An 18,974-nucleotide genomic window follows, 5' to 3' on the forward strand; every position below is an offset into this window, starting at 1 on the left:
TACTTTTCTTTGGTGTAGCTCTTATTAATCTGCTGCTTATGATTTCCTTTGTTGGTTATTATTTATTCATATAGCAAACCTTCAAAATGCTTAAAGGTCCAGTGTGTAGGATTTAGGGGCATCTCTTTTTTCAGAAAAAGTGTATAATATTCATAAGTATGTTTACATTAGTTTATAATCACCTGAAAAAAAAAATCGTTCTGTTTTCGTTAACTTAGAGTGAGACGTTTATATGTACATCATGGATGTATAAAGCTAAGTGGATACACTGTTGGAGGCAGGGCCGTAAATATAGACAGCGCAGGTGATGCATTTCCATTAGGGCCCTTGGGGTGCAGGGGCCCGTAGAGAGAGTGGGCCCTTGCAAGTGATTCAGACTGCCGAAACCGAATTATATGCTTTTTCTATATAGGCTACAAAATCTATAAATATAGGCCTACTATAAAACTATTCAATTAAATTATTAATTTCTTACTTCATTTGATATTTTTGTCAGATATGCAATGCTGATGTTGTCCAATGTCAAGTCTCGATTTGTGTCAAGACAATACATGCACGACAATGTGTACTAGGACCCGTCATAATAGTGTGTACTTGGGCCGTTGTAACTTCCTTACACCACAATTATTGCATAAAAACTTACCCGGATCGGATGATCCGCGTCATTGCCAAGTTAACTACTTTCAGTTTAGTGCTCCGCTAACTATGGGGATGAAATGATTTAATTTTGTGTCTCTTGTAGAGAGTCAAATGCAATCTGACAGAGTGGATCAAACCCAGATAGTAAAATGAATCATTTTGCAGGGGCTGTAAAAAATGTATCCACTGATTTACAGACATCTCTTTGGTCTTGTATGTCTGTGGGAAAAAGCCTCTTTGGGCCCCATGGCATCATGTGACAGACTTGGAAATTGTAATTCCACTCCAAAGCCTGGCCCATGGGAGCCCTCTGATGGCCTGATCCACATTCGAAGTGGGTCTTCCTCCAAGGAGTCTGCCATGTTGTTCTAGAGTAGCCCAGAACAAACAAACCAAACATGGGACACTGCAGTTCCACTACACGCTTGACACATGGAAGAAGTTTCACCTCTATAACCTTACTGCTATGTGAGACTAAATCTTACACACTGTACCTTTAATATTCTAAATTATTCTTAAATCAAGCACCCAAAAACCTATTGTTTGCTGTGCTTCTTTGTCTCTAATGACAAAAAAACTCTTCATTTACAATGCATTACAATGATCAAGAGAGGGGGAATACAGCATGTAATCTATTATCAGACTCTTAAAAATAAAGCAAGAACTAATTTTATTTTACTACTGGTATATATTTTCCAAATTCAAAAATAAGGCTGCATTCAGTTTCTTCTGAAAAGTTATTGAGTAAAGAAAGCCAGATATTGTGCTTGTATTTTTAAATCATGTCTTAATGTTGGCTGTTAGAGGCAATAATTATGGCAATTTTAACATCAGCTCCAATGGCATCAAATTGAATTGCATTACAGATAAGATGGAGAAAATATTCACCCCCTACTCGGGCGAGCACTCTCCTGCAGGCCACAAGGCAGAGTTTACTCCCCTGTAAATACACTCCGATGAACAGGAAGTTATTTTTCTGGTTTGTTTGGGATAATTAGAAGAAGAGCATTGCTCCACATCACTTGACCCAAATAATATGAATGTCATTTGCAGTTGTTATGAAGTGAAAAAGTTTGGGGATTAGTTCAAATGTCTGTGACTCCATCATCTCATAGCCACAGCTTCATTTAACAGGAGAGATAAGGGGAACTCTAAGTCAGGGGAAAATGTGATTCATTAATGCTTTTTTGGTTTTGAAAACATGACTCATTAACTCAGGCTTTATCTGAAATCAAACATCTCAACTCTTTGCAAACAGCGAATGCAGGAACAGAAGATAATCGTGACAAATGGTCATTGATTAAAGAAAACACAAGTAAATCAATGATACAGAAGTCAGGAACTGTTCAACAAAACGACAACACAACACGGTGGTAAAACAGCTCGCACAGGATGCAAAGTCCTGATGCATGAAATGAAATCCCATGGAGAAGGAGGTGTGATAACGTGTGGGAGGGTGCGTGTGTGAGAGTGTGTGTGAACATGTCACTCTGTGGGATATTGTCGAGTTATTTGCAGTATGGTTCATTAGACAGAACCTAGGTCTGTGTTTGAAACTTGTATGAGATGCAGATTCACTGCTGCAATGATTGTAATTATTCCACAGTCAGAAATAATCCACATGAAGTCATTTGTAGTAACTTCTTAACTATATTTTTATGGTCCTTTGAATAATGAAAACAAACAAAACCAAGCCTCACAATAAACAAATTATTATCAATTGGCGAGACTTTAAAGTAGCATGAATAATGCTGTTTGAATAAAGTTAGAGTTTATGAAAAGGGATCGCCTGTGCAGACCTCCTCCTTCAGGCTGTGTAGTTGGACTGACCATATGCCATGTAGTGTCTTCAGGCAAACATTAGAGGGCAGCACCTGCTCAACATTTAGGAGGGACGTCTACAACACTCCTCTACCTGCCAACAACATGACTTTCTTAACATCTTACTCTCTCCCTATTTTACCAAGTCTGTCTTAACCCAGCGCTCACCAGCCTGTAAATTAAAAGCAGTATGTCCATCCACAGAGTTATTCCTTTCTTAAAGCACTTTAAAGGGACAGTTGGCTCCAAAATCAAAATTGCATGTATTTCCTCTTACCTGTAGTGCTTTTTATCAGTCTAGATTGTTTTGGTGATGGTTGCCAAGTGTTGGAGATATTGGCTGTAGAGATGTCTGCCTTCCCTCTAATATTTTGGAAGTAGATGGCACTCAGCTTGTGGTGCTGGAAGCACCAAAAATACATTTGAAAAACTCAGCAGCAATGTCTCTATGGGGTCAGATCAGTCTCATAATGAATGAACTCACGCAGGGTTTTTCATGAATGCACATGCTCTGGTTCACAGTTGTATTTCGGACTCACTAATGCACACGATCTGTTTCGCAAATGCACACGCTCTGGTTCACAAATATAATGTTTATGCAAACTTGTAATATAAATTTGGAAATGCACACGCTCTGCTTCACAAATATTATTTTGAGGCACACTTGTAATATAAATTCACAGATCATGCGAATCGCTGAATGTGCATTAACAAACTGCTTCTCATTTGTGAACCTCTCTGTATTTGTGACAGAAATCTGTGTGGTGAATTTTGAGACTCCCCTGACGCCGCAGGTCAACGAACGTCACCATTGGCTAATAAATCTGTCAATCAAATTCATGATTCTGATTGGCAGATTCATCAGTTAATCAGGTGTGTTCGCTTTCAGCCAATCGTATGGCTCCTTACATTTTGTGGGTGTCGGAACGGCAGGGTTTCGGAATGGAGGGGTGTCCCCAATATGGGGAATAGTGGGGGCTTTAGAAAAATTTTCGGAAAGGCGGGAAGGCTATAGTCATAGTTTATGTTCATTCAAACATGTTACTTGGCTAAGCAGAATGCTTCAACTCATTATAATTCAATAAACCTGCATGATTTACAATGAGGGGATAATAAGATAAATGTGTTACTTACAGGTTGAGATTGATCCATGTCTCTTCCACCATTTCAATCTAGCGCGTCTTGTTTGAACACTGCAAACAGTAGCTCAGTAGCTCTGCGATTGGTTTACAAGTGTGGAGAAAATGTGACCTCCCCTGACCTGCGACGTCAGGGGAGTCTCAAAATTCACCACACAGATTTCTCTCACAAATACAGAGAGGTTCACAAATGAGAAGCAGTTTGTAAATGCACATTCAGCGATTCACATGATCTGTGAATTTATATTACAAGTGTGCCTCAAAATAATATTTGTGAAGCAGAGCGTGTGCATTTCCAAATTTATATTACAAGTTTGCATAAACATTATATTTGTGAACCAGAGCGTGTACATTTGCGAAACAGATCGTGGGCATTAGTGAGTCCGAAATAGAACTGTGAACCAGAGCATGTGCATTTGTGAAAAACCCTGCATGAGTTCATTCATTATGAGACTGATCTGACCCCATATGTCTCTTTCCAGAAATCATGACTTGGTTACTCAAGATAATCCACAGACCTTGTTGTGTGTTTCATGTAGGAACTATTTTCTTTTAACTGCACCACACACGTCAACTGTATCACTGCGCAGAAGGAAGTGTGCATCTACTGCTAGCTCTGCTGGCACCACTGAGCTAGCTAAAGATACAGCTCAGCCAGGGAAGATGCCATGTCACACTGTAATGAGCACAAACCTCTCATCCATGTGCAGATGCATGCACGTTGATACAGGGACTGTGGTTTATCTTCTAGCAGTAGATGCACGCTTCCTTCTGCGAGGTGACACAGTTAGCGTGTACAGTGCAGTAGAAAGAAAATAGTTCCTACACAACAAGGTCTGTGGATTATCTTGAGTAACAAGGGCATGTTTTCTGGAAAGAGACATTGCTGTTGAGTTTTTCAAATGTATTTTTTTGGTGCTTTGAGCACCACAAGCTGAGTGCCATCTAGTTCCATCATATTCAAGAGAAGGCAGACATCTCTACAGCCGATATCTCCAACACTCTGCAACTCACACCCAAACAATCAAGACTGATAAATAGCTCTATAGGTAAGAGGAAAAATATGCATTCTTGATTTTGAGATGAACCAACCCTTTAAGTGGAAGTGATAGACATGCAGTTTCCATGGAAAGATGCATTTTAAAGTTCAGCTAAAGTTAACATGAAGCCTTAGTAGCCTAAGTTATAAAATGGTGGGTATCTACTAAAGTTACAGACCATTTAGAATCAAATTTCCACTTTGTGTTACTGTCCCTCTGCCTTGGCTCAGCAGGGAAACACTGCCAGGAAGCAAAAGGAGGGAATTTAATACTAAAAAGACAGTAACAATGAAGGATACCTACTTGATAGAACTTTGACTACTTAAGTGTCGGTTTAGCTTTAGTTAGACTTTAGCATGCATTTTTCTCAGAACAGGGACTGTAGACGCTGCACTTGCGTAGACCTGCAGGAGGTCCAGTCACAGCGACAAATAACCCCATATTTGGCCTATTAGCACATCAGTATTGTATTAAGATAGACTTGAAATTGTGTACTACTTTAGTATCATTTTGCATATTATAACATGTATAACACTTTGTGTCATTTTTTTAGGTTTCTGTTTCTGTTTCTGACAATGAACATCTGTTGAGGAAGCAATGTGCTGTAATAAAACAGGCATGTTAGTGGTGAACATGAGCCAACTAGTCATCAAACTGTATTTCATTCATGATTTTGATGTGGGCGTTGCTTTACTGTACATCATGTAACAGGAAAAAAAAATACTTGTTGTGTATGTCTGGAAGTCTTGGCGGTCAAATCATCAATCAATCATCATTCTTCCTTATTCCTCCTTCATCTTCTTCCTGAAAATGCCTCTGCACAGCAGTCTGGTAAATACTAAATGATGTGAACTAGTAATTTTGCCATTTGATTTATCCAAATTTGAGCCCTTAAAATGATTGCAACTGTAAACATGTTCCCTCAGATTCAAAGCAGTATTTACCTACTGTTCGTGCAATAACTTTGGATGACAGAGACCATGAGTACAACACTTGAACTTTAATTGAATTAATTCATGTTAATTATGATTAATATAACGTGACTGGTGTGAAGTTTTGCAAAGGTTTAACATTTTGCGCAGATTTCACAGAGGACATCAATATAGGATATTAACTTTTGCATATATCAAGATATTCCATAACAGATTTTAACAAATATTTTCACAAAATAAATGTTGGTATTTCACAGCAGGACAAACACCAGTGTAAATAATGAAACAAATGATATCTGGTAATGTTCTTGGTAATTTTGAGTCATGATTGATGTCATTAGTAACACCTGCTTTTCTTAGGATGACAATATCTACAGCCTATAAAGTGCTACTAATTTTAGTAGTGTATTTTTTTTTTTTCAGATTTGGTTCTGCAAAAGTGAAAAGACACCAGACTTGCAGATTGGTATCTTCTCTAAAGTGAGGCAAACTAGTTTCGGGGGAAAACATTCTTGGTGGCTCTTTAACACACACCTGAATTTTAAACCTTCACATGAGAGAGGGGTCTTTCAAATTAAAATCTGAAAATAGAATTCAGAACAAAAGCTTTTCCCGTCACAATTAAGTTCCCAGACTGTGGCCTTACAGTCAAAATTAGGCATAGTATTGTTAGATTAACATATTGGGCTGTAGTTTCCCGGCGTGGCGCAGGGTGGCGCAGGGTGGCGAACCCCGCGCAGAGCTAGTTTCGAGCAGCGCAACCCAAGGCACGCTCAGTTTGGTAGTTTGGCAGACCGAGGTGCGTTGAGATGGGTGTGGCGGTGCAGCAGGGGGAGGTGTCGACAGATCCAGCTTGGCGCAGTGACAGTTTCGTGCCAAAAGGCTTCGCCGAAGGTGCGCTAAAAGCTCACCAGCTGAAACCAGGTCTACTGTCAGTGCAGGCGGAGCGCAACAGGTGTAAGCCAAGTTTGGCTGACCGGCGGACAGAGTGCACACGTCACCAAAACCTCACAGGCAGGTTTCCAGAATGTCAGGCACATTAACAATGCAATAAATAGCCACAAAACCACTATTCAATGCAACTATCTGCTATCAGCACATAAATGTATCTCTATATCGACTGTCCCGTCACATCTGATGTCAGATCAAAGGGGATTGGCACTGTTTGGCACGTTTGGCACGTGTAATGGAAACCCAACCTGATTTGATTAACACAGCTGCAAACTCATGAGTTCACATCCCTGTCAGCCAACCACAAACAGCCACAGCATCAGATAGGGAGTATATATTCAGCATCTTTCGTCATCTTAGAAAAGTAAAAAGAAAAGAAACAGAGTGAGACTGCGAGAGAGAAAGAGAGAGCGCGCGTGCACGAGAGAAACGCAACATTGATTTACAATTGTGGTGACCTCCTCCCAGGCTACCTTTGCATCATCAGCCCGTGGAGGTCTGCTCGCAGTTCCGTATATTCGGACACTGCGAGCTTGGACCTCCCGGACCAAAACATCAGTTTCCTCCTGGGAGAAGTTTGGCCGTCTGACGCTGCTGCTCTCTTCTGCCATGGCGAATTGAGTAAACTCTCATTACGCTTTCGCGCGGCGCATTTAAGGGCGAGGAGAGGGGCTCATTTGATTGGTGTGATGTGAATCGGCTGTATAAAACCCATTCCACGCCTTCTCTCCTCCCTCTTTCCAACTTGTGCAGGTAGGAGGGATGGAGGTGGGAAAGAGGAGCTGTGCCAGCATGCACGGTGTGCCAAACTTGCAAAATCCGCCTGGCCACACCCAGTTGGTGAAGTGCAGGTGCGCTGCGCCTCCACCTCGCCCGGTCTGCAAAACTAGAGGCCATTATATCAGTGTTGAAGATGAGCCAGCTAGGTCAATCAAACTGCATTCCTCCACATATTTCATGCATGATTTTTTGATGTGGGCGTTCCATTACTGTAAAAAAACACCTGTTATGTAAGTCTGTTAATTTTAGAAGTGAAAGCATCCATCCTTCCTTCTCCATCTTCTTCCTGAGACTGCCTTTGCACAGCAGTCTGGTCCGATACTAAATGATGTGTTGTAAATAGAAGTACAGGGATTGTGGTGCTGGAACTTTTAAAATATGTATAAATAAGCTGTACCTGACCAGCTAAGGCTTTTAAAACAACAGCAACAAAGAAAAAGGGAATTGTATGATGATGATGATAATGAAGATGTATGCATCTGGCCACAATACTTCTTCCGAATTAAAAAATAAAGCAAATAATTTTGTTGTTTGGTTTAAAAGTTATCCAAATTAAACTCTTTACAATGGCTGTAAATGCAACTGTAAATATTTTCCCGGTATTCACCTTTTTTGTGAATTAATTTCAACATAGTCCATGTACAACACTTGCACTTAAGTTCAATTCATTTATCTTGAAATTTGAAGTTTTGGACGAATATTAAACTTTGCACAGATTCATTTATTCATTCATTTTCTGTAACCACTTATCCTGGTACAGGGTCGAGGGGGGCTGGCAAAAGGTGGGGTACACCCTGGACGGGTCACCAGACTATCACAGGGATGACACATAAAGTCAGACAACCATTTATGCTCACCTTTGTATTGTGGTTGGAAGCCGGAGTACCCGCAGAAAACACTGACATGGTGGAGAACATGCAAACTCCACACAGAAGAGCTCCTTCTGGCTGGTGGATGTGAACCCAGAACCTTAAAGTTAAAGTACCACTGATTGTCATGCACCTGAGTGTGTGAAATTTGTTCTCCGCATTTGACCCATCCCCTGAGGGAACGGTGAGCAGCAGCAGTGGAAATCATGTAGTGATCTAACCCCCCAGTTCCAACCAAGCCAAGCAGGGAGGCAAAGGGTCCCATTTTTATAGTCTCTGGTATGACCCGGCCGGGGATTGAAGCCACGACCTCCCATTCTCAGGGTGGACACTCTACCGCTAGGCCACTGAGCTGCTTGCTTGGGGACAGTGCTAACCACTGCACATCCATTTGCACAGATTTCATAGAGGAAATGGTAACACTTCTGAATATCCAGATATTCCATAACAATTAACATGTTTGCTTTCCCATTAAAAATAAAAATACCTCAGTGGCACACCACCAGGAGAGGGAACTGTTTGCACAATCTCTACCACCAAAACATTTTTGTGGGGCAAAACATGCCTCCATTGGCCACTCAAATTGGCATATTTGCAACGACACCCCCTTAGTGAAACATCCCATAAAGGCACTATGGATAACAATAACCTTTCAAAACACCCAATGTCACCTTACATAGCATAAAATAACATACATAACAAGGGACATGAGTTGTTGCTGGGATAAAATCAGTAATACTATGTAGAGTGCACTGCTGCTGCATCAAAAAACTCTGCTGTATGACAGTTGGGTACCATTAATTATCAGAAATCAGAAATACTTTATTGATCCCTGTTGGGAAATTGTGATACATTACAGTCACTCTGATGTGATTTTAAGGAAGTAGAAATAAGAAGTACGAAATAAAGAACTATGTAAGTGGCTGAAAGCGAACACACCTGATTAACTGATGAATCTGTCAATCAGAATCATGAATTTGATTGACAGATTTATCAGCCAATGATGACGTTCGTTGACCTGCGACATCAGGGGAGTCTCAAAATTCACCACACAGATTTCTGTCACAAATACAGAGAGGTTCACAAATGAGAAGCAGTTTGTTAATGCACATTCAGCGATTCGCATGATCTGTGAATTTATATTACAAGTGTGCCTCAAAATAATATTTGTGAAGCAGAGCATGTGCATTTCCAAATTTATATTACAAGTTTGCATCAACATTATATTTATGAAGCAGAGCGTGTGCATTTTCAAATTTATATTACAAGTTTGCATCAACATTATATTTATGAAGCAGAGCGTGTGCATTTGCGAAACAGATGTGCAGGTGTGCAACTATGCAGAACCAAAAAGCTCGCCAGCTGAAACCAGGTCTACTGTCAGTGCAGGTGGAGCACAGCCGGTGTAAGCCAAGTTTGGCTGACCGGCGGACAGTGCGCACACGTCGCCAAAACCTCACAGGCAGGTTTCCAGAATGTCAGGCACATTAACAATGCAATAAATAGCCACAAAACCACTATTCAATGCAACTATCTGCTATCAGCACATAAATGTATCTCTATATTGACTGTCCCGTCACATCTGATGTCAGATCAAAGGGGATTGGCACTGTTTGGCACGTTTGGCACGTGTAATGGAAATCCAACCTGATTTGATTAACACAGCTGCAAACTCATGAGTTCACATCCCTCTCAGCCAACCACAAACAGCCACAGCATCAGATAGGGAGTATATATTCAGCATCTTTCGTCATCTTAAAAAAGCCAAAAGAAAAGAAACAGAGTGAGACTGGTGGATGTGAACCCAGAACCTTAAAGTTAAAGTACCACTGATTGTCACGCACCTGAGTGTGTGAAATTTGTTCTCCGCATTTGACCCATCCCCTGAGGGAACGGTGAGCAGCAGCAGTGGAAATCATGTAGCGATCTAACCCCCCAGTTTGTCCAGGATGACTATCTGTGGGGATTTTTTTTCAACACCCACCTGAATTTTAAACCTTCATTATGTAATTCTGTCTGATTGAAATCTGACCCATGACTCCTGAACAAAAGCTCAAACTTTAAATCAGCCTTTTTCCCAATCACAGCTATGTTCCTCGACGGCAGCCCTGTGACTGTAGTGACATAATCGCTATAATTAGATTAACTATTGTTAGTTAGCTAGAGCCTCATTCTTTTCTCTCATGCACATGAATAAGATTCCTTTAAGGAAGCATGTCGAACATGTGCCAGGTAAATAATCTCTTAATCAGGTCATCAGCAGATACATGGTTGACTGAATGAGTTGCAGACATCTTACAGGTCAGCTCATTGATACCTGTTTTTCCTTTCCTTTCCTTTGCTCTCTCCCAGATATTGTTTAAAATTAAGAAGAGCTTTGCACCAAATATAATTACTGGCAATTTTTCTGGTCATTATTGTTAAAGGTGATCTTACATAATAGTGATGGCAGTGTACAGTGTCATTAGTGTGTAACAGAGTGTCACACACACTGTACATTCCTCAAAATTACTGTATGACCTAATACATGTCACAGCACTTCCTGAAGGTTCCCAGTTACTGTATGACACACACACACACACACACTCATTATATCCATAAAACAGGTTTAGCGTTTGTAAAGAGCGTGCTGTCAGCCTAGCCAGAGGGCATCTTTTCCGATCAGCAGCACGTTTCTGACCAGTTATTCACCTCATGCTTCCTTGTCACTCTCCGTAAACACAATAAATCCTTTCTTTGTGACGACAACCGTCCCTCCTAAAGTAAACGGAGGAGCCGATTCTCGCTAAGAAATATGACCCAGACCTGTTTCCTTCTTACTGCGTGGCAAATCAGTGATGATAAAAGCCATATCTACTGTCATGTTTTATGTTTTTCTTGTGAAATTTTATTGAGCAATCAGACTATAATAAAACAATGCGGCTGCATAAGTCTGACTAAATCTTCTGTAACTGTTGGGATGTATTGTTCAGCTCAGGTTTAGGTTACAGAATCTACAACAGGAACAATAGGCTCTAAGTATATCACGTCTACAGAAACATTTTTGACCTGGATGTTGCTGCCTTTAGTTGATAAGCACTGAAACACTGTATTTCAAACCCTGTGCGTTAGTTCACTTCTTATCACTGATGAAAGCAGGAAAAGCCCAAAGCAACTTGTCCAACCTGAAGCTGAATCACACAGAGAAATATGTTCTCTTTGTCAAATATAACCTAATACACTTTACATGCACTGTGTGTACTGATTAATCACAACACAGGTTTCACTGAAAATTAGGCAATGCTTTGATTGTTTTATTGCAGCTCAACCTTCCATCATTGCACAAGAAAAAAAAACTGAACAGGGATACAGGTCAACTTTCATCTGAGATTCTTTGTTTGCCGTTTTAAGTCGCAAAAATTCCTCTGATGCGTTCCCATCCAACTACTTTGTCAATTCTGCATTTGAAGAATGTGTGCAAACCTGCTAAATGACGAAAATCCTGAAGTGCCTGAAAGCTGAAGAAACTTTTTACCACTTGATAATGACGCAAGACTCTCAAGACGAAGAGTCTTCAGCCATGCCAGCAGATTAATGAAGCTGTACTTGGGCACAGTGGTACTTTGAGCTAAATGCTAACATGCTCACCACAACAATGCTAACATGATGGTCAGGTGAAATGTTTGCCATGTGCGTACCTCAGCATGCTAACATTTGCTAAGTAGAGCTAAACAAACAAGTACAGCTGAGGCGGCTGATGGGAATAGTCTTGGTATGGAAGGGATTTGGTCATAAAGCAATCTTTATAAACAGATATATGCATACGTTTGCAGAATCTGTAGACAAGATTTGGTATCAGAAGTTTTCTAGTTTCCCTTTGTAGTTTGAGTAGTACTGACACATCACAATGCATTGGCCAAAGTGCAATCTTAGAACCCTCCAAGTATCCTCTGACAACAGCTCTATATTAGCTTTTGTCAGTTTTACTGTTCATAGAGATTAGCTGGAATGACTGGCACATGGAGGAGGAAGTCTTGGCCCAGATATCCACTGGCAAGGCTAAACCACATCTCCGAGCCCTGTCTCACTCCGAAGTCGTCGAAATCCAGCACTTGGGCAATGACATGGGGCATCAGAAACCAACGAAAAAAGGCGCCCTTGCCCTTATAGTTTAACGTCCCCTGGCGGACAAGGACAAAAGCTAAGGCGGCGAATGTCCAAGAGGTATGAACAGGAGGTGGCTGGGTCCGGCAAACACTGGCTTGCAACCGAATGGGCAGTGTTTGCGTCCCGTAAGATTCTAAAGCCAAACCCTGTTCTTTTTTCCTAAACCTAACCAGGTGCTTTTGTTGCTTGAACCCAACCACCATTGTATTGATATTACAGCTATAATTAGACTTACTATTGATGGGGGAGCCTTTTTTTTTGCCTTTTCAAATATGAATGTGATTTCTTTAAAGGTGCAGTCAGTGATTCCAATACAACACACTTTATCAAATTCTGCAAATATCTCCTCTGTCAGCTGGTCATTGTGTCTTTCAATGTCTTTGCCCACAAGGAATGGCACTACACCACAATCGAAATGAGAATTAAATAATATTAAAGGTATTACCATGCCGACTTGGTATAAAAACATTTTACTTGCTACGCCAGACCTTACAGTCTTTGCTTTGGAGTTACACGTCTTCGCCTGTGTAGCGTTACATATTGAGGCTGACTCGGGCAGCAGCTGCTCTGGATTTCACCATATTGCCCTTTGGATCAGCTAGCCCACTGTTGTTGCCTTGGTGATGCGTGTTTGTTAATTTAGGGGTTGGGGCCTCTAAAGAAGCACTGACAGGGGTGTATCTGGTTGGGTGTTGCGATAAAATATGAACAGTATTTTCCCAGAATCACTGGTTATCTTAAGTAAGCACGTCTAACACGGTCATAGTCACTAATCTCTTCATCAGAACATGAAGAAATACATGGTTGACTGCATGTGTTAAAGGTCAGCTCTTTAATATCCAATTTGTACATAATGAAGGCATTATACAGGCTAGTTTCTGTAGAAATATGTTCCTATCCTGTTCAAATGAATCCAGGCATAACACGCACATAAATTTGATTGGAAGCAGAAATGAAAGTATCACAGATTAGCTTAGCTCATGAAAATACACTGATTCATATTTTCCTATCTTATTTAAAATTGGCTTTGTGCAGCTTTCAGGAGAAAATACTCTCAGTCTCACCTACTGCAGCTTTAAAGATATTTTGCCCAAAACTCCCCAAAATGTTTTTGATTTTAATTCACAGTGATGCATCAACATCATTAACACATGACCCCCCCGTACTCGCCTGTCAGCACTGAATGGTGTGAATGTTTTGTGAAAGAAAAGCAGAGTCCAACACAAACACAAAGCTGCACCCTTACAGCTAAATGGTGCAGGAAGGGATTCAAAATGTACTTTTCCTGATGATTACACCACGAACAGAGAATAGAGGGTTCTTTTAAGTTCAAGTTGAGTCAGTTTTATTTCTCATTTTTATATCGCCCAGTATCAACAATTTACCTCAAGGAGCTTTTCAGCCTGCCATGTCTATCAAAATGATGGTCCAAATATTTTCATATTTACATAATATTCAATATTATGTAGGCCTAACTGAATTGTAAAACGTAGGTCACAAGTCAATTCTTTCTTGTGTGAAACTTTGATTCTGGACAGGAACAGAACAGAAATTCTTCTGGGAAGAATGACAACTATCCTACATGATCTCTGTAATGCTCATCTGATATGAAATCCAGCCCCACCTGTTTCACCTTGCCTCTGCCTGTGTGCATCCTTTTCTCTGCAGCCCTCAGGTGTTTCTCAGTCAGGCTCCGCCTCCGTTTTGTGAGGCCTATATCTACAGCAGCAGACTGTCTGATCTGGCAGAGCAGCAGAGGCAGGTCAACGGGAGACTGAAGGTCAAGAAAGCAACTATTCATCCTGAGAGCTGAGACACAAACGAGTGCGTCATGGTTGGTGAACAGCGCTTTGTAATCAGTGCCCGCATGATCGGAGCCGTCCACAGGAACTCACCAAAGCTCAAGGTGAGTTAAGACCTCAGACATTTTTATTTTAGATGTTAAATATCTTTGCTGTATTTGAGAGAATCTCTCTGATCCTTGATTTTTATTTCTCTGTTTCCACAGATGTTCATGATATCTGTGTTATGGTCTGATGAGACTGAAGTGATTGTCTACAGGTCCTTCCAGGATTTCAAGAAATTTCATGTGAGTCCAAAAAACAAAATCCAAATAAGTGCTCAGTGTGCTGTTTATGTTGTATAAATAATCACTAATATATATTTTTTTCTTTTTCAAACAGAGGCAGCTGAAAAAGATGTTCCCTCACCTGAACCCTTTCAAGAAAAATGACAAAGTGATCCCAAAATTCACAGGTAAGATTATCACTGTGTGTTTTAGGGTTTATTTAAATGGTTTCCTACAAGCAACTGGGCATTTGCAGTCAGCAATAAGAGGAATTGCCAACTAAAACAGTTTATTTAGTTGCTCGTTCTCTGGGGTACAATGTTATCTCTTTAGAGCATCCTTTCATTTAAAGAAAATGCTTTCTAAGTATAGTTATTCTGCTCATCTTCTTCAGAGCCAGTGTGTTAACCAGTATGTCATTTCCTCTCCTCTATCCAGGGCAGGCCAGGAAGAGCAGCCTCCAGCAGAAAGGATCCAAGCGATCAGTCAAACGCATGAAGTTCCTGGACAGCTACTGTGACAAACTGCTGAAATGTGACCAACCTGTGACTCAGAGCTCACAGGTCACACAGTTCTTCATGCCCAAAGACCATGACCTGCAGCCAGACTTCACCAAGAACAGGTAGCTTGTCATGTCAGCGTGTTACTTCAAATCATGTGAGAGGCCGATAGAACTTCTTGATTATTAAACAACTGACTTTTCTCTCACACAGCATCATGATCCTGCTGTCTGATGATCTGCCCGATGGCTCAGGTGGAGAAGGTGGTGATGGGACTCGCCAGCATGTAGGCAGCGTCACTCACCCGTTTGTCACCCAGACTTACCGCTGCGTGGCTGCTTACGAGACAAAGGACACCAAGAATCGTCCATTTAAGGTGGCTGTGGATGAGAAGCTGGATGTCCTGATCAAAGACCCTGCAGGTCAGTTCTTCAGCTTTCACGCAGTCGCTTACTGAAAATCAGAAAGAAAAACCTTCCTTCACTTTCATTTCTGTTGTACTGAAAGTCTGTGTTATCTCCTCTCCAGGTTGGTGGCTGGTGGAGAACGAGAACAAGCGTTTGGCTTGGTTTCCTGCTCCCTACCTGGAGTTGTGGGACACGGAGGATGATGATGGCGATGATGGATTCCAGCTTGCAGGTGAGAACTGACTGAATAATTGGACATTTGTAAGCTTACTGGTGTGAGCTGTGACATCATTCAGCATTCATTGTGCCAAGCAATGCATGCCACATGCACATGCTTAGCATTTTACTGTGAAGCCTGGTTGTTACAAACAGCCACCACTGGGGAGCGCTATTTAACCATTGGAAGTTAACACGCAACTGATCCCTTGACTTAATTTTACCACATGTCTCAAGAGAGACTTTAGCTGTGCAGCACTTCCTGATCTTGTTCTCTTGTTTGTGACCTGCAGGTGCCCTGTACTGTGCCGTGAGGAGTTACAACACCAAGAAGGATGACGAGGTGTCTGTGCCCATTGGCTCTGTGGTGGAGGTGCTGAGGAAGTCTGACGACGGCTGGTGGTTCATCAGGTATCACAATCTTATCTGTCTGCAATGCAAACAATGGAGGATAGGAATCAGGAGCACATTAAAAGAGGTTGTGGTGAAGCGTTCGTCAATGCCCCTGCATTGACTTTGCATGTAAACACATGACAAACGTACCTTTGTCTACCTAGAGAGAAAGGTGGTTTTATTAGTGTAAGAGTTTGAAGTGCTGGCAGCAGTATCAAATGTCAAATAAATTCCTAAACTTCATCTAGGGTGGAGGATGTTTTGCAGACTTGTAATGAATTCCTTTTTCTTTGCAATCCTTGTTTCAGATTCAATGGCAAAGCAGGTTACGTCCCCTCCATGAACCTGCAGCCATACAACAACCCACGGGCCGGCCTTTACAGTCTGCACAAGCTGCACAGCTCCACTCTGAACCTGGCAACTCAGGCTCCTCGTCGACCCAGCACCAATGAAGACGGCCCACAGCGGGATTCAGCAGGTCTGTCCAGAGGAGAGCCCAGTGTGCCCGGGCGTCTCCACAAGGCCCGATCTCTGGATGTCCTCTCTGAGACCTGGACCCAGACACAGATGGAGAGGTATGCCCCCTCCTCAGACAGCACAAGCACCGAGATCAGCTTCTCCAGCTCCTCCTCAAGCAGTGAATCATCCTCAAGTGTAAGAGAGAGCCGTTCAGGCAGTCCTGCAGCCTCATCCCAGCCTGGTGTCAGCAACAGCGGGAGAAGCAGCCCTGATCTCAGCCTCTCTGACCGCCGCAGCTCCAACACCAGCTCTGACACCTCTGTATCTGTCAGCTCCAAAGGCAGTGAGACGGCTTCAATTGCTCCCAGGGTGCCGCCCAGACCCAAAACCGAGGAGATCCTGACCCGCTGCACCACCATGACCCGCAAGGCAGCCCTGGCCACCAAGACCCGGCTTCAGATTCAGCCAGAGTCCATCCACAGCCGCTAGGCCATTACAAGCCTTTGTTTAATTAAGTATACATGTAACATGTTAATTCTTGTCATACCAAAGATTGTAGAGATATCAACCTGGACAAGATAAATGTATGATGACCACTAGATGAGGTCTATCTATATTGAATATTTCACTCAGAATAAGAATAATAATGTAGCTTCAATGAAGCGTTAGAAGAAGCAGATGCAAGAAAACATATGTGACATTGTCATAGAGTAGTAAACAAATATTTTCTCTAGCTTTGAAGCCACTTAAGGGTAAATTTAAATGGATTTTTGGAGTTGAAAGGGTAAAGTATTTAGACTGAACTGTATTTTGTGTATCTCTCTTTAGTGTTTTTCAGATTTTGAACACATCAAAATCAGATCTGCACGTTCTGATATAAAAGATAATTTATCACTTTTCATTAACTATTAATATTTTGTTTGCTATATTGTTCACAGCAGTAATTTTACTATTTAATATGTTGTAGTTTACCATCTTATATACTTTATTTAAATAGTTTCTCCTAATGGAAATAAACTTATGGCCTCCAGCAGCAGCAGCAAAGAAGACATCACTGAATAGACTGAATACCAGTGTGAAGGCTCAGGCATTGAAATATGACAGGTGTGGCAAATAAGCTGTCAGCAAACAGGAAATGATACATGTTTCTTGTCATAACATAGTTGTTTTTAGTGATTACCTTATATTGTTGTTGTGTTGCCTATTGCATTAATATGTATGTTATTAATGTACAGTATGGAGCTTTTCAATGTAGCTTCATTATGTATATGTTTAACATAAAGTCAATAAAATCCAATTTTTCCACAAGTAACAAGATGTCTCTGTTTAATGAGTATAAAAGAGAAGAGTATGTATTTCAACAAACATTTCAGGTATTTCTACATTTAATGTGCAAACATCTGAATGCACCCTAAAGCATGCTGACACCACAGATGGGCTACAGATGATGCACCAATAAAACCCACCATATGAATACATAAGATCAGTGAACAATACACTAAACACATGAAAAAAGAATCTCATAAAAGCATTTAAAAATTTTCTGCTTTTAACAAACTGTTTTAAATCAATAAAGCAACCTGAAGAGTTGCTGTGTAGCTGGTTGCACCAACAATAAATCCAAAAACACTGATCTCTGATTTGTTTCCCTGCCGTGTTGTAACAAAGGTAGAAGACAGCAGCTAGGGCTTTGGCTCCAAGCTATACACCATGCCAGCATCATGCTATAACCAATGCCATGTCTTCTTTTGGGGCGGAAAAGTGCTAAACCTGTTGTGTAGGGGGTAACCATGGCTTTCACTGAAACTTGAGACACATAACATCCATGAATATTCACTATCAGTGTGGTAAATGGCTAAATGATGCTGGTGACAGTTTCTACTGATGGATAGCTGATGTTAGCTCACTAAATCTGAGCCTGCAGATCAAACAGTTAGCTGTTAACAAGTTGCTTATTTACAGACAACACTTAGCCTGATGTTACCTGTCCAGATAAGCATTATTCACCTAGCTACTGTGTTGGGTATTTCATCAACTAAGATGTGGGAAGACTGAAGGGACATTCCAGCAATCAACCTTTATTTATTAAGCCATGACCAAGAAATAAATGAACACAGATGTTTCAAAATTACAATCTAAACACATGTGATTGCAGTGAGTGACATCAACAGGGTGTTTGGCTTTTTTTCCACCAAAAGTGGGCGAGGCCTTGGCATTTTGCAAAGTACCAATTTTTGCCGTTTGGTCTGGAGCTTGAAGTACACATTGATGATGTACAGTAGAAAGTATCTGTGGTATTTCTTGTTCTCTTCCCATCTATAATCACAGGTTCACACAGGAAAGAAATGTCTTCTAATCTACTTAAACATTTCAATTACATAATATTAGAAAAAACCCTCAATATGTAATCATATGTACAGTACAGGCCAAAAGTTTGGACACACCTTCTCATTCAATGTGTTTTCTTTATTTTCATGACTATTTACATTGTAGATTCTCACTGAAGGCATCAAAACTATGAATGAACACATGTGGAGTTATGTACTTAACAAAAAAAGGTGAAATAACTGAAAACATGTTTTATATTCTAGTTTCTTCAAAATAGCCACCCTTT

At 41.0% G+C, this 18,974-nt stretch overlaps 1 protein-coding gene across 1 annotated transcript; it reads left to right on the forward strand.

The window, feature by feature from the left end:
• The first annotated feature begins 14,069 nt into the window (after positions 1–14,069).
• LOC117246938 (NADPH oxidase organizer 1-like) lies at positions 14,070–17,669 on the forward strand. The gene is made up of 8 exons (XM_033610978.2): positions 14,070–14,223; positions 14,326–14,406; positions 14,501–14,573; positions 14,824–15,007; positions 15,099–15,307; positions 15,414–15,524; positions 15,802–15,919; positions 16,210–17,669. The coding sequence occupies exons 1-8, from the start codon at positions 14,149–14,151 to the stop codon at positions 16,847–16,849; spliced, it is 1,491 nt and encodes a 496-aa protein (XP_033466869.2). The 5' UTR covers positions 14,070–14,148; the 3' UTR covers positions 16,850–17,669.
• The last annotated feature ends 1,305 nt before the right edge of the window (positions 17,670–18,974 follow it).

This window comes from Epinephelus lanceolatus, chromosome 21 (assembly GCF_041903045.1).
Source record: "Epinephelus lanceolatus isolate andai-2023 chromosome 21, ASM4190304v1, whole genome shotgun sequence".
In the NCBI taxonomy this organism is placed as follows: domain Eukaryota; kingdom Metazoa; phylum Chordata; class Actinopteri; order Perciformes; family Serranidae; genus Epinephelus; species Epinephelus lanceolatus.